The sequence below is a fragment of the Colossoma macropomum genome, unplaced genomic scaffold, assembly GCF_904425465.1.
Source record: "Colossoma macropomum unplaced genomic scaffold, Colossoma_macropomum, whole genome shotgun sequence".
Lineage (NCBI taxonomy): Eukaryota > Metazoa > Chordata > Actinopteri > Characiformes > Serrasalmidae > Colossoma > Colossoma macropomum.
The window spans coordinates 38,926,939-38,950,618 of record NW_023494793.1 but is presented as its reverse complement, the minus strand read 5'-3'; the positions used below and the strand labels follow the sequence as shown (position 1 = coordinate 38,950,618).

Here is a 23,680-nt window from a genome sequence, read left to right as displayed (position 1 = left end):
ACATTATTAAAACGCTTCATTTTTGTTCAGTGTTATCTGGCAGCACTGGCAACACACTGGCCATTCTATTCCACCCATCAACATCTTCTACCTCGCTTTCGGGGGCTTAAACTTTTGATTAAAAATACGAGGCAAATGCAAACCTCTCATTCTTGATAATACCACGATGTCGTCCCAGAAAAAATTACAGCAGAAGGCCTCATAGCAAAACCTCCATTTAATTAACATCTTAAAAGGACATTCTGGTCAAAGTGAAAAATGCAACAATTTCTACATCTGTTGTAAACAAGCTTACTCACATCTTACAGCGCTGCTACGGTGGACTCCAGAGTAAGATATTCGGTTTTAAAGTCTGTGTAAATTCAGAGACTTGTTTCTAAACACGTTACACATGTAAGAACTGGCTGAAAACATGTAAACAAAGACTGTGAGCTGTGTAGTACTGAATTGTGGAGTTAGACCGTTAAACTGTTTTAATCATTTTTGTTGTTATGGAATTTTTCAGCAGGCCTGAAATAATGGCTCTATAACACACTGGAGCCATACTTAGCATGACCTCTCCCCCAAAACCATAACTATATAAAAATTCAAACCATACTTAGACCCCTCCCCTGACACTAACACGCTATAAAAACTAGAGCCATACTTAGACCCCTCCCCTGACACTAACACGCTACAAAAACTAGAGCCATACTTAGCGTGACCCCTCTCCTAACACCATAATGCCTTAAAAACTAGAGCCATACTTAGCGTGACCCCTCTCCTAACACCATAATGACTTAAAAACTAGAGTCATACTTAGCGTGACCCCTCTCCTAACACCATAATGACTTAAAAACTAGAGTCATACTTAGCGTGACCCCTCTCCTAACACCATAATGACTTAAAAACTAGAGTCATACTTAGCGTGACCCCTCTCCTAACACCATAATGACTTAAAAACTAGAGTCATACTTAGCGTGACCCCTCTCCTAACACCATAATGACTTAAAAACTAGAGTCATACTTAGCGTGACCCCTCTCCTAACACCATAATGACTTAAAAACTAGAGTCATACTTAGCATGACCCCTCTCCTAACACCATAATGACTTAAAAACTAGAGTCATACTTGGAGCCGCCCCCTAACACTACAGCCATACTGAGCACGACTCCTTCCCCGACACCATAACGCAATAAAAACAAGAGCCATTCTTAGCATAACCCTTCCCCCGACACTATAACAGTATAAAAACTTCAACTTCCTATTCACCAGCTTCTTCTTTGTTCGGCCTTTAATGGTGTGGCAGTTACATTCTGGCGTACACCAGAGAACATGCAGTGAGGAAAATTACCACTGTGTAACGTCTACCGGGTTTCTCAGACGCTAGAGGGCGCTCCTGAGCGAGTACAAAATGAATGGGTTAAGATGGAGCATTTCAGCAAAATCATAAAACAGAAACATACTAATGTAAAAGATTTTATGTAAAAGAATACATTTGTTTTCTGAGCAAATAACAGCATAAAACATTTTAACACCGCTGTTATATTTTGAAGAGCTTTTGAACTCCATAACTTAAAACGGCGCCTCATGTACGTTCATGACATCAGTGAGTGCGAACAGCCAATGAGCTGCGCCACTCACCAACCAATCAGCGCTCAGTAGCAGTAATGTTAGTGTCCTGCTGCCCAAAACCCGTTTGCTGTAGAACAAAGGAAACATACAGGTGAGTTTTCTTTGCTTTCTTAGTAAAATTCATCCTTCTGCCTTTTAAAATTAAAGGAAAGTTCTGGGCGAGTGATTAGAAACTATTTTAACTTTTCGTTTTTAGCTGTTTAGCTCCGTTTACTCTCATTCATTGAGGACTCGCTTGCGGGTGCACTCTGGTGTTTTGCAGTCATGTTTTTGATTTAACGGGGGAAATAGGAAGAGGCCAGACTCCACATAAACATCTGCGTTCACGAAGCTGATGACAGCTTCCTATGTGAATATTTCCGTTCCACCTTAAATGTCGCAGCAGCTATGTTTTGACAAATACGACATAGAAATCCTGAGAGAGGCTGAACGTTTCCCACTATTGGGCAAGGTTTCAGTGCACTCAGTGGACACGCCCCAGTGAACACTGCTCATTTATTCATAATTTTGAAACTTAATCTTTTATACTTGCTAATTTTTTTAATCGTTCAAATTTGGCTGGGTGGTTAATAACACATTTTTCTGTGGTGTGACAAACTCAGATCACATATTTATTACTACGTTACATGATTCTAATGCTTAGGAAAACCCCCTGCTAATGACATATCTTTAAGGTGGGAACTTTTGAGAAACTGCCACTGCTTCAGGGTAGATTTGTTCAGCTAGCTTGAGAATAAAGAAGGAAATCAAATAGCTAATGTTACTGCAGTCATACAGCTGTAGTTATTTTCTTCAACTCATCATTACAACCGAGAGAATGGATTACTGGAGTGACAAACATGAGAGTGGAAAGCTAAAAATGAAAGTTAGCAAGAAGGCAACCTGGCTACCTGGACACTTTACCTCAGGGGGCTTCTTGTTTCGGGCTGAATGGGTAATCCCTGTGGTGTCAACCAATCCTGTGTGTCAGTCTAGCCACTGCAGCGTAACTCTCACCTCAGTCACAGAGCAAAATTATAAGGAAGACAGTGATTCTGTTTGTATTTAGCTAAAGTGTTTTCCTTACAATTTTGAGCTTACTTGGATCGTGAGAGGCATAAAATGCAACCAACTTCTAAACCTGAACTTTGAAGGTGTGTTAAATTCACTCTGACAATGTTGAATTAACTCTTACAGTGTTTGTGTGCAGCTGGACTTAAATGAGTTAAACCAACATTGCAGGCCTGTTAAAAAAGTGTAATTAAAAAATGACAGACTGAACAAGTTTCAAGCTGAATTGTGTTGTATGGCATTTATTTCATGATTCTTCAGTATTCATCTAACAAAGTACAAATGTATTCCATGATTATTCAGTACTCAGCTAACAAAATACAAATGTTTTCATCATAGGTTGGATTAAAACCACCAACTTGAACGTTTGTTTCTTTTAGAACAAAGTAGCCCAGTGAAGACTGGAACAAGAACAAGAGGTTGCGACTCTGTGATTTCAGTTGAAATGGACTGCGGCTGTGATATCACTGCTGTTTTGCACGCTGACAAGCAGAACTGTCAGATTATTTGAGAAATGCTCAAAGTGGCAAAGTTTGTAGTGCTGTTATTATTTTTTTAGATTTATAGATGTTTCCTGGAGCTCCCACTGTATACAAAGGCGGCCTAGAAAATGATTTCTTTCCTCGTTTCAGAACATGGAAAACATAAATGCCAGAATTAAGACCCCATGCAAGCACTTTCCCGTAACATACACGAATGAAAGACTCGTTTCATAACACAGAATAAGTACATAGTACCATACTGACCCAATTCATTAGCTTCACTTTTCCTGTATTTACAGAGAAAAACTATTAAACTGTACAGTCTTTTACTTTACATACCAGTTTTTAGACCAGTTTGATAAAACTGCACTATAAATAGTACATTCATATACCTAAAAAAGACACTAATAATAATAATAATAATAATAATAATAATAATGCATTTTGTGTACAGTGCTGTGCAAAAGTCAAAGACCACCCTAGTTTACTTAGCTCAGAGACAAAGAACAATGGACTGACCACCCCAGAGTCCAGACCTCAGGATCACTGAATGTGTCATAAGAAGAAGAAAATGCAACCAACTTCTAAGACTGAACTTTGTAAATATGGGAAAATATTTTTGGAGATTTCTTTGAAAAACTTAAAGCGAGTCTCCTGAAAAGAATGGAAGCTATAATAAAGGCAAAGAATGAACACAATAAATACTGAAATATTTAATATTATATTTAGCTGTTGAGGCTTCTGTGTGATTTTCTGATATGTCTTCTGCTTTTTTCAGATGTCAATAAATTCATTTCTTGTACATAATGGTTGTTTTGACTGGATAAATAAATAAAGGGTGCTCTTTGACTTTTGGACTGCGCTGTATATCTTTAGTGCCTAAAGATCTTAAAAATAAATATAAATTAAATGTGATGGGTGGAGTGAATCTGAATGTGCTGTAGTGGCTCTCGTTTAATACTGTAAGTGTTTTTCAAAGAGCACCAACACTTATCTTTGGCCAAAAGGTCTAAAAATAAATAGGTCTGTACATAAAAATTATTTAGCAATGATGAAAAAATAGATGACTGAACTTAAAATGAATTTGATACTTTATAATTTAAATAAATAGTCCTACTTTATAAATATTGTGTTTATATATAAATATGCCCTAAATGAAGATATTAAAGAACTTACATTGCACCGACTCATGTTAAGAACAGGTCAGCATATGTAGCAGAGATCTTCTCTGAAATAAACATACAGACTGAAATAAAGCCTACATTCTGAGACGGAATCTTGGAAAGCTGACACGATGTTAGATTTGTAACAGTAGATGAGCGATGATTTTACTTCACTGCTGGTTAACACCTGTAATCTGTAGATCGGGAGAGTTTACACACGGTGGAATGGATTCTAGAGGAGTCCTGTCGGCCACGGCCGCATGACAACACCAACGCACAAACACGCCAATGAACATCCCATGCTGCACTGCTAGATCAGGCGTACTACTGACTTACAAACATTTTCCTCATTCCTTTTTTTTTTTGCCAGTAACAAAAGTAAGCAAGAAGTGTCTGAAATGTGTTCCAAGCGATCCTCTGCCACCAAAAACAGTTCGTCCAGACAAAAAATGTCTCATCAAGACTTTTCAGGTTTAAATAAAGCGGCTCAGGAACGGCTTTTTTTCAGAAAGGTTCATATTTCTTCTGTGCTTTGCTGCTTTTGCAGTTTGTGCCACATCCTTATAGTCACCCTCATATGAAAATCAAGTGTCTGCAGTTCTGCTGAAGTTTCCCTTTAATGCAGTCCTTCTGTTCACCGTAGCCGAGGGTGTCACTCTGGGTCACCTGTTGGCATACACAAAAACAACAGCAATGAATAGCAATGCAAAGTTAAAGTCAACCTGAACTCAAAACTGACCTTTATAACCTTGTTAGTACATATTTCTGGTCATATTAACCCCTTAAATGGCCAGGGCCCAAACATTTATTACACACTTCTATAACCGAAGAATAGCTCTGCCAGTTTGCATTGACGTCCTTGTATTTACTGAATAATAAGCCTTAGTTTGTAATAAGACAGATTTTAAAGGGTTAAGCATGAATCATAATACTAAACCATTTAAAAGTCAAAATTCTTGTTTGACTTGTTCACACCTCTAAAACATCTTCTGAGGTTTGATTACATCGCAATGAACATATCGCTGCTGTCGGAGCAAAACCTCGTATCTCCAAAATGATAACTTTACAGGAAAAGGAAAAAACATACTTTACTTTTAATGTAAGTCAGTGGAACCAAACGTTTTTCCAAGTCATTTTGGGCCGTTTCTTTTGGTCCAATCATCATGAAATTTACACACAAAAAAAACCCAAAAAACCTGAAAAACGACAAAAATGGAGATACAAGGTTTTGTTCCGACAGCAGTGATATACTGTGTATTTATAAAGTAATCATTCTTGGTGCTTTTCTTATGCCCCGTTATTACTCATCTTATGATGACAGATTACTCATGGCACGCTTGCTTCTTTTCAATATCCTGTTTGAAAATGAAAACGATAACATCCATGATATCAAACTAACGTGGTTAATATGATATGATGAAAAGAACAGAAGAAATTCACCTATTCAATGACAGACGTTTATTAATCTCTCCTTATAAGGCTGTTTTAGGTAGAAAGATGAACTATGAGATAATTATCTGTTACCTTATGCAATGACAGTTGCAAAGAGTAAGCAGTTCAGAGCCCTTTCCTCATTCAGGCTAATCTGATCCTGCACTGTGTGAATTCAGTGTGTTTAGTAAAAAGGCCCATATAATGGAAAACTGAATTGTTCTCAGTTTCTTGAAATAAAAGAGCTTATGATGATGTGGTAATATTGCGGACGTTTCGAAACATTCCCTCAAAACATCTAACTTTGTGGTTCAAACCTAAGCAGCCTGTTTTGAATTCACTGTTTCTGTGAAGTCATAAAAACCAACACATTTACATATATCCTCCTATTTCAGCCCGCAACAGTTTAGCCCCACCCACCCATATTTCCAATTTCTAATTCAATTCTAATTCTAAAGCACAATACATAGCAGCCAATCGGAACAAAGCTCATTTATGCTCATTTTATATATATATATATGTGTGTGTGTGTGTGTGTGTGTGTGTGTGTCAGTGTTAAAGGTAGAGTAACAAAAACAGGTTAATTCTACACCTTTAAAAAAAAGATGATTCTTCAAGGGTTCTTTAGTAAAGACAATGGTTCTATATAGAACCACGAACACTCAAAGAACCATTTGCATGCTAAAAGGCTTCTTTGCATGATGAAATAGCTCTTTAGATTGATGGACAATGAAAGGGGTTCTATATTAGCACCACTGTTGACATCTTGACATTGTAACAATAGAAGAACCCTTTTTGGCGCTATATATAACCATATACAACACAGTGTCCATCAATCTGAAGAATAATTTCACCATGCCACAGCTCTTTAAGCAGGCAAATGGTTCTTTGAGTGTTCATGGTTAAACTTAGAACCATTGTCTTTACTAAAGAAACCATGAAAACCATATTTTTTAAGAGCGTAAGGGATAAAGAGAGGTTGGAAAATGGTCATATACAAATGCATTGACTGTTTTTGGTACAACCCACAAAAATGTTGTAAGTGGAGCTCAGAAGGAAAAAATAAAATACAAACCAAATGTGGGATAAGGGTTCTTCAAAGGGACACTCTGGCAAAAATGACTAATTTAACCATTGATATATGTTGTAAACATGTCTACTTGCCTCTTACAGCAGTAGTTTCTAAAGCCAGGTTTTCCGAAGACTGGGAAAATTACCTTCAGATGATGTATTGCAAAGGTGGAAGTAATTCTGAAAGCCTACAAGTGCTTCAGGATGAATACTTTGGGGTGGGCTCTTTGATGGCCAGTTGAGGTTAATGCTTAACAATAATACATGAAACTTATATAGTGCTCTACAAGAACCCAAGGACACTTACAGTTGTAATAAAACACCAGAAGACAAAGCAGACAGCTATCAGTAATAGTGGCTAGCACCACAGATGTACAGTACTGTGCAAAGGTCTTAGGCACCTTAATATAATGAAATATTGATTAGCCACACCAGGTACTGGATGATAAGTACAATTAATCCTGGGATGCCAGGGAGGCAAATGGTTGGAAATGGTTAAATAAAACCTTTGACAGGTTCTACAGGGTTTTCCAATGGTTGTATGAAGTGTTTGTGCAATTCATGCTGGGTATTATTGTGAACACTGATGGACAAAAGCATAACAACAATACAATAATTTATTCTGTCAGACTGATGAGGCTGCGGGATGCCATACTGTGCTATGGAATACTACATAACTCAACAATTAACATATTAAATGCTCGTTTTAGGGCTGAATGCCCCTTTAATGTGGAATAATTCAGAAACACAGCTGCAGTTTTCCTGTTGTTCTCCGGGTGTTAAAATTCACTCTACAGAAAATGATTTAGTTGTTTATTTTACATTTCCTAAACTCTCCCTCCAGGTTTATTCCTTTGTCTTTTATGATTCAAGTTTAATTAAGTTACTTACACGCCCTAATGTCTTCATGCAGTGTGGGAATATCCATATCAACTATCACTATTTCGGGGAATTTTTATGCAAGCTTAGTGGTATTTTTTTCAAAGGCTCAAGTAATAGTGAAGTAATGAGATGTGCTGCAGCTGGAAGAGAGAGCGAGTGTGTTCTGCAGAGATAGAGGGCAAGTGGAAAATCAACGTAAAAGAGCTTAGCAGAGATTTAGAAGGACAGGAGACAGAGAAAGAGAGAGGGAGAGAGAGAGAGAGAGAGCGTGAGAGAGAGTGGTATGCAAGTCTTGCATATATTGACCAGGGGGCACTTGCCTAAAGATTCACAACACCTTAAATACGGGATTAACAGCATTAAATTTCCTAACAATCCCGTATCAGTACTAAGAGTAAAACTCCAAGAGCAGTGAACTTTCGTTGCGGGCCCTCTCGTATGATTTTTTAGGTGCAAATCAATGTACAGCACAGTGCCAAAGTCATTTATTTCATTTCCAATCAAAATAGCAGGAAGAAAGCAGAAAAACATCTATGTTTAACAGAAAATTACAACGGCTAAATGTTATATTACATTTTTCTGTATTTAGTGTGATCACCCATTGCCTTTACAGCCTCCGTTCTTTTCGTGAGACTTCCAAAGTTCAGTCTTAGAAGTTGGTTGAATTTTCTGCTTCTCGCAATGAAAGTAATCCTGATTACAAATTTAGACTCATTAGACCAGGGGTCGACAAAACGCGGCTCTTTCACTGCCCTGTTGCGGCTCCACAGCAGAATTAGATTTGTAGGTAAAAATAAAATAATCCTCCTTTACAGTAAAATAAAGCTCTGCTGATCGTTCAACGCAGTTTAACAGTAAATGGTCTTAAACGTTGGAGTTAATGTAGAACTGCTAATTCACCCTTTTACCCTGAAGGTTGGCACACAGACTGCTGGTCACCATGGCAACGCAGTCAACAATCTCGTCTAGCTAATAGCTAACGAAACGGCAAAGAGAAAGATTTAAGACGAACATCAATAATTTGGAGACGAATGGACTTATTTGCATTCATAATCACTCCAGCTGGTTTCCTGATACGTTTAATCTGCAACGAGAAACTGACAAACACTAAAAAGTCATGAAGCTGAAGTCACTTTCTCATTCGCCAGCTTCTTGTTCGAATTTCACTGTTCCACCTTAAATGGTGCAACAGTTAGCTACATAGTTAACTACATTCTGGTGCTTCAGGCACCACTTAAGATGGAAGGGGAAAATTCGAACAAGAAGCTGGTGAATGAGAAGCGACTTCAGCCTCATAAAAAGTCGAAAATTAAGAGACATTTTACAGGAAACTGTTCTACTTTTGAGGAAAAGTTTCCTGCTGGAGATGCGAGAAAAGTGGCTATAGCTGAACTAAACCTTAAAGCAGAGCAAAGTAAGTCTGTGTTTTCGTTTATATATTTTTACCTATACTAGTACATTAGCACATACTGAGAAATATTTACAGCCAAGATGGTGAAACGTTACTTCAACAAAATGGACATGAAATGTGGCTCCCAAGGTGGTTTGATTTTTGCTGAAACTTGACTAAATGGCTCTTTTTAACATTTGGGTTGCCGACCCCTGCATCAGACCAGAAAACCTCCACGTCTCAGATGTCCATTTTCTGTGTTCTAGTGCAAATGTTCTTTTTTTCTCTGTCTTTTCCTCAGTAACAGTTTTTTGACAGCTGAACATCCTTTCAAACCCATAGTGCTGTAGCATTCTCACAGAGGGAGGATGGACAGAAACAGTTAAAGTGGCAGGATAGTGCACAAAAGTAAAGAATGGACAAATTAAATTACTGGTAGGTTTGATTTTATAGTTAGTATTTTGTGGGTTTTGTGTAATTTTCTGTTTAATATATGTTATCTGCTTTTTTCCCGACACTAAAAAATAACTCAGTGGCCATTTTAACATGAACCTGATGAACTTTTACACAGTACTTTAATTACTTTAAAACCTGCATAAATTGATTTTATGAAAATTTATGACTTTATGATCTGCATACATTCATTTCAAACATCAGTTCAGCATATTTTTATGTGTGAACAGTGGATGTAGATCAGAATACAAAGTGAACAGCCTGAATATGAGTGCAGTAATGTCCATCTACTATAATAACTAGGCCTCTATATGACATCGTCTCCAGAGAGGTGCCACAGCGCCTCCACCTTTAACTGCCACTAATTAGCCCTAAAGATAGATCTAAACTAAATCTGCACAGAGTCCACAGAGCTTAGCCCTCCTGCAGTGCCTCAGGAGACCAGCACTCTCCATTTTGAGAAACCCCGAGCTGGGGCGGGAGTTGGGGTTACCTGCTACTGCATCCGGTCCGGCTCCAGCTTGGTCTCGCCGTTTTGCTTGTCGCTGTTGGACTTCTGCGAGAGGCGTGTGGACATGGTGGCGGCCTGCACCACGGCCTTGAAGCTGCGCTTCCGCTTCTGCACATTCTGCTCAGGGTGGAAGATGATGACGTACACTTTGGGCATGTAGAGCATGCCCAGAGACACGGAGGCGCTCAGGCTCATCGACACGGTCAGAGTGGTCGTTTGGATGAACATCTGAAAGTCACACACACAGTACAAGTTTCAGTTAAACGTTTATGAAGTTGTCTGCTCAGGTTTTGGCTTAATCTCTTAAACATTAGGGTTTACTATTCGGTTATTAATCTTATGGCTTGTTATTGTAAGTTAATATGTAAGTTATGTAGTTATGAGTGTGGACCCGCCCCAGCGTTTAAAGGAATGTTTCAGAAAAAAGTCAAATTTGTGTGAATTTCTATTTAGCCCAGATCTAGCTAATCAGCCAAGGTGTAGATATGTAGATAACAAACACTAGAAGTCAATAGTCACCCAAATTGTTTTGCAAATACATCCCCATACATAAGTCATACTGTGTCCTAGACCACTTTGACAAGTCTGCGCAACCTTAAAAGGCCCATATCGTGGAAAACCAAACCACCTTTTTAAATAAAAGAGTTTAATGTAGTATGTAAACATTGTTAAAGATTTAAAATGTATTATTGACTTCCCAGTCCATATATGGAAATTAAGGTGCAATAACAGTCTGTTTGGAATTCACCCACCAATTCAGCATATGATAGTTTAGCCCCGCCCATTCATGCTGACGTTATAAGAAGTGTTTCATCCCAAACTGCTTTTTGAATGAGGCACAATACAGGACAGCCAATCAGAACAGAACATCATTTGAATATATCAGTCTTAAAAGCACAGCAACACAAACAGCATGTTAAATAAATTATGTTGGGTCAAAAGGAGATAAAATGAAATGCAAGAAAAATGTGGAATATGGGGCCTTTAGAAATGACCTGAATGCAGTTTTTGCGAGTTGAGAGAAATTTTGGGGATGTATTCACGGAAAAGATTTGGGTTGTTAGCAACATCAGGTCCAAGCTCCAGTGCTAAAGAAAAGAAGCAAAATTTGGACACCGGATATGTCTTGGCCGATTAACCACATGTGGAGTTAAGTGGAAAATTGTGTAAATTGGATCTTCTATTTTCATCAGCTCATCAGATTATTATCAGCGCCTTCATGACTTGAATATATGCAGTAATGAATGTGATTATAACTTACAGATATATACTGAAATCTTGGATCAGTTTCCTGCTTTCTTTCCAGTCCTTAATCCTTGTGTGTTCTGATTCAGAACCAGTGCTACCACACTGAACATGAGTCCTAGAAACTGAACTATTTTAAACCACTTTCAATTATTTAAATCTACTGTTAAAACCCTGTTTTTACATGAAAGACCAGAATTGACTCTGAAATAGCATGTGTATATACAGGCGCCAAGGGGGGATAATGAATAAATAAAACCCCAAAGACAATTCCCAGCAGGGAATATTGTGCACAGTGTCACTGCAAAAGCAAAAAAGTACTGCAGGCCTTGGTGGGGGTCCACCTGGCGGAGGGTGCACACAGCCAACTAATGCTGTGGTTCTTAATTCCCGCTGCGGCTCCTCTTAGGTTTATTAAGACGGGTAAAGACATTGTTTCTCCAGCTCCCCCACGCTCCTCTTTATCAGCCTCCCACCACAATTAAACCCCTTGCTGCTATGAAGCAGGGCCTTTGTCTCCATGTCATGGTGTGTCTTCAGGAGATAAAGAGGGGGGAGGAAACATTTTCTTTCCTGCACGTCTCATCCCTTCCTGTGTTTGCTCATTGCCATATGAAAGGTCTCTTCAAAAGAGAAATTGCGTGAGACACAACTTTGGCGTGTTATCACGGGTCTGGCAGGTTGCTCCTCACTTTGGCGCATTCATATTGAAATGACTTCGTTTTACATAATTTCTCTACTTAGGGGCTTAAGTAGTCGCTAAACTGTCGGCCCTTTGTTGACGAGTTAGAGCTGAGCTGGAGAAAGATACTAGGAGGGGGGTAAATGAAAACTGCAGTGGTTTTCCTCTGTGCAGGTACATCCTCTGCATGGTTCCTTGCATTTTGAAGGAACTGAGGATGACATAAGAAATGAATGGAGAAACAGGTTTTATACTGAGCACAGAGAGAAATTGAAAGTTAACCCCTTAAATGGTCAGAGCCCACTGGTGGGCCCAAAGTTTAATTATACACTTCTATAACCTAAGAATAGCTCAGCCAGTACATTGAAGTCACTGCAGTTACTGAATATGCTAAGTTAAAGAGATGTTTTTAGATGCTTCTTAAAAGTGAGCTCTGAGCTTGACTGTCTAATAAAAGGTGGAATTTAGTTCCACAGTTTAGAAGCATAATAACTGAACGAGTCTCTCCATGTTTTCTGTATTATACAGAAGGTGTTTGTGGAAGGTCAGTATCTGCAGATTTATGATCACGTGTTGAAACATAAACAGACAGACACTCTGTGATGTAAGTAGGTGCTTTAAGGTCATTTAGAGCCTGTTATGATCTGTGCTGATGCATTTTGTACGAGTTGTAAGGGATGTATAGTTTTCTTAGGAAGTTCAGTAAGAAGATCATTACAGTGATCAACTCTGCTTGTAACAAATGCATGAACAAGTTTCTCTGCGTCGCTCTGAGATAGAAAAGGCCGAACTCTAGCGATATTTCTCAAATGACAGAAAGCTACTTTAGTGACTGCGTTTACATGCGGAATAAAACGGAGCTCAGAGTCTAAGGCCAGGTTTCATACTTCAGGCTTGGTATATGAAGCTAAAGAACCAGGTTTCTCATAAAGCAGCTTTCTGTTTTTGTACCAACAATCAGTATGTCTGTTTTCATGATTTAATTGTAGAAAATTTCCAAATTTTGGAAAAATCCACTGAGAAATATCTGACACACAGCTGGATAGTCTGTCTACAGAGTCTTGATCATTAGAAGGAATGGAAATGTATAATTGGGTGTCATCCGCATAGCTAAAAAAGTTTATGTTGCTTGATAGGTGGCTCAAATAAAATATACTTCTTAAAGGGGCATTCCGACCTAAAATAGCATTTAATGTGTTATTTGTCATGTTATGCAGTAAACTTCATGATTTTGTATAATTTTTTATGTTGTTGTCTATCAATTTTTGCTCACTCCAGTATCAATCATGCGTGCTCTGATGTAAAAGTAATAAATACAGACGTGATATTTGGCTTCCAAGCAGTAATGTTAACTATCTGGCTTCCTTCTTCCTTCTGCATTAGTCAGTTAGCAGTTAATGGGGGCCCAACACAAAACACTTTTTCAAAAGTTCCTTCCACTTTCAAGATACATCATCTGATGGGGGTTTCCTGTCTTTAATTGGAAAATCCTAATTGAGGCTTTGGTGACACCACTGTAGGAGGCAAGTAGGCATGTCTACAACAGGTTACTTCAACAATTATTCACATTCTAAATGTATGTTCAGGTTATTTGTTATAGTCAACATGAACATATTTTAAGCAGCAAATAACAGAAGCTAAGTTCTACACCAAGACAGGCGCTACAAGGGGTCCCTCTCACCTTCTCCGTGGACTGTGCCGTGCCGAAGAAGATGGGCACGAAGGCCAGCCAGATGATGCAGGTGGTGTACATGGTGAAGCCGATGGGCTTGGCCTCGTTGAAGGTCTCGGGAACGCCTCTGCTCTTGACAGCATAGACGGTGCAGGTGACCATCAGCACGATGCTGTAGCTCAGGCAGCAGATAAGCGACAGGTCAGACATGTCACACTTCAGGATGCCTCGTGCCAGCTCCGGATTTGGTGGCCTCTGCTCCTCATAGTCCACAATGGTGTGGGGCGGTACCACCCCGAACCAGATGAACACTCCTACTACCTGTGGGAGGAAGAGGATGGAGAACTGGAGTGAGTCTCCAAAGCAGTGCACTGGAAGATGTTAGAGTGAGTATAACTTTGAACACTCGCTCTAATAGAGGGGTCATTAAATAGATTTGATCTGGGGAACAAATACTCATAGAGCAAATGCACTTTGGGCCAGAGTCCTGGTTATATAGCCAAACTGTCCACTCAAATGTCTGCTCTTGATAAGGTAGCTGTCGAGGATGGCTGATGTAACACACCCCGCATCACCGTGTCATGAAAAATACTCTTTTTATATTAAATTATATTGATACTAGAATATCTGCCTTATACAGTGTGTCTACACATTGATGTTGGGGTGTGTGCACATGTACTCAAGTTTTTGTTTTTCTTTTGGACATTCATCTGAAATGCCTTTTTCTGACCACTGTATTTCAAGATTTTGGCCAAAATATTGGCTGGAACAGAAAGTGTTCTTCATTGCTGTTTTTAGCTAAGTAAATGTGCTTACTATTAATTTTTAAATTATTGATATTTCAATTTCAAATGGCTCCCTCATTCTTATGTAGTGCACTATGAAATTCTAAAATTCATTCTGGCTTCTGCATCCAAGTATTAGTCCAGTGTGGATTTGTGCACATGTGGATGAATCCCAAATGACTATTTGTTAGACATGTTATGTACTGTTTGGGTGCAGGATCTAGTATTTTAATTCTTAATTGTTTATCGTGATTAATATTTATTAACCTTTTCAACTCCTTGAGACCACCGGTGGTTCCAAAACGCACTACATCATATTCTTCATAACTTTCATATTTCATAAGCTACATTCTAAAGGTGGGTGTCATATGAGAGCTGTAACTGTCTTCTTTCTAGTCAAATATATGGGTGATGTAATTCTAAACCCTTATAATAAAAGAAGAAGAAGTAACAATTTTTTTTTTTTCTACTGAAAGTCGACCCATTTTTCCACAAATCTGGGCTATGAACTATAAACAAGTGGCGTCTTTTCAGTGATCTGCTCTGTAAAAATTATTTTTATAAATAAATACAAGGAGCGTCTAAGATTTTTGGCTTTCAGCAGTAAATTGTAAGCCTATAACGATATGTGTATGAACATAAAACACATTTTCTGTTAATTTTACAAAAAATAAATAAATAAATAAAATAAAAATTTACATTTATTTCATGCAGTTATTAAATAATTTGCCTTACGATTTGTTCATGTAAATTCAGATGGAAAAACCAAAATATACCCTGTGGAATAAAAGGTTAATAACTTAAGAATTCATAAATTATTTATTGAATACTTGTGAATTCTATCATATTTTATTATAGCAGTATGTATAAAAGCAATAAGCCACTTGAGGCTGTGTGTTAGTGATTTTTTCATGGTTAAGGAGTTTCACTCTGCTTTGCATTGTGCCTAATAACCTGTAACACAATAGTAATAACCATTGTGCCTGATAAAATCATTGTAATGCACAGCCTCTTGTGGCTTATTACTTTACTGTATTTGTTACTTTCATCATGGGAAGATGAAAAAAAGGCCACTTATTCTTTTATGTTTTAATAGGGGTGTAAAATGTGACAGTTTTGCTCATATTTGCGAGTAAGTAAATGTATTATATTATGCTTTGTTACTATGAAAGACAAGCGCCTCAATGTGTGTGCGTTTTCAAGGATGTGGTGTTAAGGATGCATCTGAGAAGGCAGAAATAGCGCAACCAGCTCTGGCCCTGCTTTATTGCTAATTAGGCTAACTGTTCTAGCTGATGTTCAGAAACAGTGAAAATATATTTCTCTGACAAACTAATATGTTAGCACATTGTCTACTGAGGAGAAAATACCTTGGGTAGAAGATGAAAACGTATCATCATCCAACACTAGTATTGCCTGCGGTGCTAGCTCATTAGCTCATCTGAAGAGGCAGCCTCTGGTACTCATCTGACACCAGTGTTACCATCTAAAAAACTGGATCCTTGAATATCAAAACGAGTCAGAATGCACATCCCTAGTTGATGCTAGAACAGTGTTCGATGCTTTGCCCATCTCGTAACTGAGAAAAACCTGTTGGGCTCAAGTGATACTAGTATACCTTTGAAAATCAGCCATACATTATCACATATAAAGTTTGCAATCTGATTAAACTGCATTAAATGTAGACACGAGGGCCATCAGTGCTAAAAAATGAGTCTACGGCCAAACTAACTGAATCATTGCTCGCAGTCCCATTAATTCAAACACGGTAATATTCAGTTTTATTTGAGTGGTTTGGTCTTTGTTCAGTGGAACAGAAACAACCATCTTCAAATTATGAAAAATTCTTTTAATAACGCAAACATGCTCTTGTTATAATGAGGGAATTCAAGCAACTGCTAATATCTGTTGTTTTTGCTGTGGGAAAGATTTGTGCAGATCTTGGCTTGCAGTGGAAAACTCAGCGGAAAGAACCTTGTTTTAGACCTGCACAAGATAATTGTTTTAATTGGCCTTACTAAACTTCAACTTAATGAGGTTTAATTTAGGGGTTTTGACCCTCCTGACACCACAGGGAAAGAAAGAGACAGAGTAAACTGCAGCATTCATTGCTCTCACACGCTTGTTCCACAGCATTAGTCTTTCCTTCGCCTGTAACGGTGGCAGGCCTCCTCAGACTGCAGCAGCTGGATGTCGGAAGCGCATGAAGACAACACCGCCTGCTCCAAACAGGAAATCGCCCACCCTAGCATCTCTCCACCTGTTCGCAGGGGCATGTCAGGTAACTCCAGAAACGTCCGGAAGAGAAAGTTCCAGGGCCAGGAGGGGAGGCAGAACAGCCGCATGTTGCCGTGGAGACAGATGTTGCTGTCAGGAGAAACCGCTGGGGCTCGCTGACACCTCAGCCGTCACGCTCGGGAGGGCGGAGCAGGAACGCATCCTGCTGTCAATCAATCCGCCGCCTGTGGGCCGCTAATCTCCTCTCCCCCGCGCCCCACTTCCACTGACTCATGCACATCACGCTCACACTAAGCTGCAACCACAATGCCTTTAATAATATTCCCCCTGCAAAAGCGTACATCAGCAGTAACAAGGAGCTACTTAGCACCTGGAACTTTTCAGGATGGTGGAAAGGAGCGGGGGGGGCTTTTTTTTCCCCTCCCCGTCTCCAGCACATTAGTCACACATCTGTGAATGACACTGACACAGAATTTGCTGCTGCTGCATATCAGTGAGCTCGCCCCGTTCTCTGTACAAGCCGAGTGAGGCTGAGCACTCAAGTTGATGAGATGTGCAGGCAGCTTAGCAGCATCAACAGTGTGCTGAACCCCACTGAGTCAAGCAGTGTGCCTTTCTATTAGACTTTGTATTCGGAAATAATTCAGAACACTTCCCTAGGGATAGAAAAAGATAAGGCTGGTGAGACCTTTGTCAATGTTTTTTTAATCTACAGAACCACAGCTCAGTATTTTGCACTTGTTTAAACCTAGAAACATCGCTGAGAGCAGTTACTTCTGGAACACTACAGAAGCAGAACGGGTTGACAGCTGTTCTGGTGTCAAACCAGGCAATATATCAGAACCAGGAGCATGCAGAGGGCAGGTGCTTAAATGAAAAATAAGGCATGCACAGTGTCAATAGCCTACGGAGTAATGTCTGTGTCTTGGTAGGCCAACAATATGGTGTTGGTTTCAGTCGAGCCTAGTGAGTTATTTTTCTATGTGGGACCACCTGTCCACATTTTCATATTTTCTCTGCTCCCAACACGCCCTTACCCAAATAATCAGCTCATTAGCAAGCCTGTCCTAAGATGACGTGGGTCTGTTAGAGGTGGGAAACACAAAGATATGCAGGACAGGGGGTACTCCAGGACCAGGCCTGAGAACAATATTTCTTAAATTATACAAAGTATGAATAGTTGAAAAAGTAATAAACATTAGCCAATAAACAGCTCAGTGGTTTGTCTGAACTGAACATGGATTAAATTCAGCAAGAGTTCCTCAAAATGCTGTTTCCAGCCATCATTCAACTGGAGAAATGTTAGCTCTGATGTTAAAATCCAATTAGCAGTAATTTACTTGTGGGCAGGTTAGGAAATGGCCATGTTTTACTGGGGAAAAATGCAAAAACACATCCTAAAATGGTTGCTAGTTAGATTTTCAGCGCAGGACAGGCTTGTTAATGAGGTTGTTAATTGGGTAAAATGTGTTGGGAGCAGAGAAAATAGTAAATTGTGCAGGACAAACACTACACCTTTCCCTGTATGCACCTTCCACCATGCATAGATAAAAAAAAAACGTTTTAGTCCAAAATGTTATCCCGAAATTAACGTAAAACAATTTCTAAGGCATCAGATGGCATATCTGTGACCATTTCATGTAATAACCTTTTGTGGGGGAGCTTTAGAGGCATTCTTTTCAGACATCTGGTTCCCATCACGACGACTGTGAGCAATTCTGACTTCTGTAAGTTTTCACACCAAACCACTCTGAGTGAGGCTTACATCTCAACCATTTAATTATGTATACATTTTTTTAAAAATCTGTGGAGTTCCCATTGGAGTATGATTGAGTTTTGGGGGTCCTTTTTGTTCCTAGCAAAATACTGTTCATTGCAGTTTTATGTTTTCGTTCCTCAAACTTGTTTGGAGCTCTGCTATTAAGACACTTGTCCTCTGTTAAGCATTCTGTAATTAGGAGAGAGATGAGCAGGGTGAAAAGGACTACATTACTGAAGACAAAAAATGGGGAGTGTGTAGATACATCTCATTAGTGTTTTGCAGTTTTCTTTTGCTCATTTTGTTTAAATGTATAACTGCCTAAAATAAAAAATAATGTATATTGAAGGGGGTACATTTGACTACCTATGGGAAACGGGCTGGTGTTCAAGCAAACAGTGTCATCCCTCCTGCCTGGTCCAGAATACTGGAATTTGCTATGCTTGGTAGTTGCCTAAACCAACGAAACGCATCCTATGCAGACCACATACTTACAGGGCCTATGGGCCCTAAACCCTTAAAGCTTCAACTCTAATCTAACACATCTTGCTTTATGCTCTTGAAATCTGACTGGATCACAAGTTTGAATTCAGAACCATCAGCCAACTGTGTTTGCACACTGTGGAATTAGACCTCTGCACTTAACCCATCCGTGCAGTGAAACACCCACAAACATGCACACTAGTGAGCACACACACTAGGGGGCAGTGAGCAAACTTGCCCAGAGTGGTGGGCAGCCCTATCCACAGCACCCGGGGAGCAACTGGGGGCTAGGTGCCTTGCTCAAGGGCACTTCAGTCATGGACTGTCAGCAGAGGGGATCAAACTGGCAACCTTCTGGTCACAGGGCTGGTTCCCTAACCTCCAGCCCATGACTGCCCCATGGCTTTTCTGGTCAGAGATCAAATGAAATTCTCACCTGAAAAGAGATGAGGATGAAGGTGATGGCGAGCTGAGATGTGGGGCTGATGAACTTGGGCGGTGTCACCGACTTCTTGCCCTGCTCGAAGATGCGGTAGATGCGGTTGGTCTTGGTGAGCATGGCCGAGTAGGTGATACACATTCCCAGCCCCAGCAGCAGCCTTCGGAAAGCGCACACCACAGGACCTGGCTCAGCAATCATCAGGAAGGTGATGAGGTAGATGAGGAAGATGCCAGTCAGCAGTACGTAGCTGAGCTCTCGGCCGGCCGCCCTCACAATGGGTGTGTCGTTGAAGCGAATGAAGGTGATGACGACAGAGAGAGTTGCCACGATGCCCAGGATGGCCAGGAAGACAGGGATGATGGCCCAGGGTGAGTGCCATTCCAGTTTGATGATGGGTGTGGGCCTGCAGGCTGTGCGGTTGGGTGTGGGCCTCATGTCGAAGGGGCACATCTCACAGGCAAACTCGTCCGCTTGGTACTGATAGCCGTCGCACAGCTCGCAGTGCCAGCAGCATGGGACACCCTTCACCATCTTCTTCCTCTCGCCTGGCCGGCATGGGAAACTGCACACGGAGTCAGGGGATCTGGCGGTCGCCTCCGGACCACTGCATCTCCTCTACCTGACACATACAGAGCAGGGTGGGTTCAAAGTGTGCATGGTACATTAGCGCAGCAGTTCTCAAGTCCAGTCCTCGGGATCTGCTGTGCTGAGCAGATTCAAGTATTCCCAGCCCCAACAGGGAATCCAGAGTCTCCTGAAGACTTCCTGGCTTATCTCACGAGCTGAATAAGGTGTACCATACTTGAAACTGTGCAGAGCAGAAGATCCCCAGGACTTGAGGACCACTATGATCGAGACTAACAGTACGTCATTGATGCTGTTATAAGAAAACATATTCACTGAGATATTTGCATTTGCAAGCATTCCCTGTGAGGAGAAGAAAGGTCTGACAAAGGTTGCACATCTAGAGCACTGCCTATTGATAGAGTTGCATAAGGAAGAGACCTTGCAACCTACTGCACTGCAGTGCAAAGCTCATTTTCCAAGATGCCTACTTGAGACTGAACCTTCAGCTGAGGGTAACCACTATCCAAGGGTGACGTGTGTTATTTCTCAACACTTGACTACAGAATTTACTTTTGATAAACTAACACCATGTCCTAACAGCAAGAGATGTGAGCAAGCACAATGAACCATAATGCTTCCATAATAATTAATAAAGCTGTCTACACCACATGCAAATGGCAGAGCACGATGTAGAGCGATGCAATATGCTGTTTTTGATGGAGACCCACTTTCTATCCCTGTTTCTGTAACCTCAAAAAGGCGTGATGCAATACTTTATTTGAATGCTCACTTGCTATTAGGAGAAGCTGTAAGGCCTCATCCACAAATATCCAGATATTTTTGAAAAAAACATACTCTCTATTTAAAAAAAAAACCCTCCGCACCAACAACATTTGCAAAAATCTCTGCATCAACAAGAATACAAAACAATTTGAAAACACTCACATGTCAGCTCAGCAGGGACAGTAATAGAAGAACATAACAAGCATGTTGCAAGAATGTTGCAAACATGGTGTATTTCAATGTTTTGTACAGACATGAGATCATTAGTTCTGAATTGCCCTTCCAAACTAATGTTGTGTCATAAAAAAAGAGTAAACCCACATTGAGTCGGAGGTTATTGGTCCACTGGCCGATGACTTTGTATCCCGGGTTGCTTGTGTTGGTCATTTGATACTGAAAGATGTCATAGCGGCCTGGAGCATCTCCATTCTCATTGAAAAGAACGCCAGTGCCAGCGCTGCCTGCAAAGAGCACAAAGAAAACACAGGATTCAGATCTAATAAACATTATCCAGAAAAAGACAAACCCCAATACCAGAGACTGAAGCTAACTTTTCAGGCCCCATTATTAAGGCCCAGCATTTGCACAGCGCTCACCCTCACCTCAACTAGGGGCTGCTAGATTGAAAGATTGTAGGTACAGCAGCTGCAGACATATTACTGAGATAATTAGTCTAGCAAACAGTGCAGCAAACAATTTCAGTTACCACAGCAAGAAACTCAGTAAACACAGCAAAACGCACACGTCTATTCTAATACATTTCTCACAAGAATGAAGATGGAAGCATGAATGTATGTCAGATTTATTCAGTCGACTTGATCAAAGGGCTTCAGCTTCTTTGTATAAGGTTTCTGACTTTCAAATGAGGCTTATGTGCGTGTTTATGAACAGGTTATGGTAAAACGATTATGGTAATTATGATGTATCAGGTGTTGCTCACGTTGTGGTTGTGATGAACTGTTTGTGCACTAGGTAGAGGTTTAGAAAATGCCTTTATAAACATGAGATGTGCCAGCACCAGGAGATTGCAAGTTTGATCCCTGTGATGACACTACAAGTGGCCTCTCGCTCTGAGTGGGTAGGATGGTCCTCCTTCTCCCTCAACCCCTCAGAGAGATTCTAGTCAACGTGGGTGTCTGTTAGCTGATAGAGTTGGCAGTTAGTGTTCTCCTCCAAGCGTGTTGAGCTCTCCAATGACGTTGGATTAGTGATTGGGAGACACCTAGCTAGCGGATGGAATTGGACAAAATGGGGGTGAAAAAAGAACCAGGTTGCGCTTCATAGGGGCAGGTTAATGCACTTGATTGACAAGTAGGTAAACATGAAATAGTAATTTGAGAGAACATGAAAAATGATACAAACATTTTAAAACTGACAAAAATAAACAGAAAATAAGTAGTCGTAATCTTTGTGTCGTGTTGTACAGCTTAAGAACAGCCAAAACTAGCTTTTCCTCCATGTCAGATGAGTGAGTACCTTTAACTGGCAATGTAGTACCAAAAGCAAACCATGATATTGATGTAAACTCAAATCCCCCCCTTCCACCACCACTCTGAGTGCAGCAGTATTAAGAGGCTATATGCGTGAGGGAAGTCCCTAGTCCCCTCTGTTTCCTGCCTCTCCAATCCCGCTGAGCTTTCCATGTTCTCTTACTTCTACCCCGCCAACAGCTGCTGCTTATGGATGATCCATTCATGCATACTTTAACCTGATGAATATTACATATAGAGAGCTCTATTTTTGGCCCTGATCAGATTTTCAAAGCAAACGGAGAATAAGCAAGAGCGGAAGACAGCAGCAATGGCACGGTCCGTCCTGCGAGGGGCAGCATGCCTGCGAGAGCTGCTTTTCTATTTCTTATCCGTCAATCCCAAGCGGCTGATCTACTGCATTACATCAATTACTCTGCATAATTCGACAAGACTCGCTGTTCCTAATCGTTTTGATAAGCAGCTTGAGTCATTGCGGATGCACCAAAGGAACAGAGGCTTTCCTCTTGTCTTTTTGTAGAGTGTCATTTGAAACGCGGGGAAGAAAATAATTACTTAATGTGTTTTTTCTTATGAAATAATGCACATTCCTTGTTCAGATGCTCTTCTCCAGGCATTCCTTGCGCAACAGAGTGTCCTTTTTGTGATGGCAGTCGAACTACAGCGCAGAGTAAAAAATTTAATGGACACTTCTCTTTGTAGAAGCTTCTTACGTGGGCCAAGTGGGGGTAGAGAAATTTTTGGAAATGCTGGGTTGGGCGGGGGGGGAATGGGGGCAGGCCAGGCAGGGATGGGGAGTGCGAGAAGGAGCACAGAGTAAGAGAGACAGAAAGAGAGATATGCTCTGGTTGGTGGAGTGTATGCTTGCCCTCTATTTGCCAGAGTTATGCACACAAATGAAGTATCCCTGTGGGGCATGGGAGCGGAATTGATACACAATACGCTTCACAAACTAGCTAACCTACAGCAGCCCCAGTGCAACTCAAAGCAAACGCTTCAACGCCACAAACCTGCTTCGTGTCTGGAAGCTCACACAGTAATGAATCACCATCTGTAACTCCCTATCAAGAGCTTTTAGCTCCTCTCATCTCAGGAAAACTGTGCTACACCAAGACATTTAGGATAAAAAATGCCTGCTACACAGTGATAACAGCAGAGCTTACAGGAATAGTCCAGGGAAAATCTAATTTACACATTTTTCCCCTTCACCCCAAATGTTCTTGATCAGCCAAGACATGTTTGTTGTCCAGAGTTTGCTTCTTTAGTTCTGCACTGGAGCTACATGGCTACTGTAGCTAACAAGTAATGTATATACACCGATCAGGCATAACATTATGACCACCTCCTTGTTTCTACCCTCATTGTCCATTTTATCAGCTCCGCTTACTACATAGGTGCACTTTGTAGTTCTACAGTTACAGACTGTAGTCCATCTGTTTCTCTGCATACTTTGTTAGCCCCCTTTTACCCTGTTCTTCAGCGGTCAG

The 23,680-nt window shown here is 40.4% G+C and overlaps 1 protein-coding gene across 1 annotated transcript in view; it reads right to left on the bottom strand.

The window, feature by feature from the left end:
* Positions 1–4,178: 4,178 nt before the first annotated feature.
* grm6a (glutamate receptor, metabotropic 6a) overlaps positions 4,179–23,680 on the bottom strand; it is a 68,627-nt gene continuing 49,125 nt past the window's right edge. The window contains 6 exon segments of the mRNA XM_036578080.1: positions 4,179–4,975; positions 10,030–10,275; positions 13,656–13,967; positions 19,348–19,932; positions 19,934–19,972; positions 21,025–21,164. Of these exon segments, the coding sequence (XP_036433973.1) occupies positions 10,033–10,275; positions 13,656–13,967; positions 19,348–19,932; positions 19,934–19,972; positions 21,025–21,164 (1,319 nt within the window). The 3' untranslated portion in view covers positions 4,179–4,975; positions 10,030–10,032.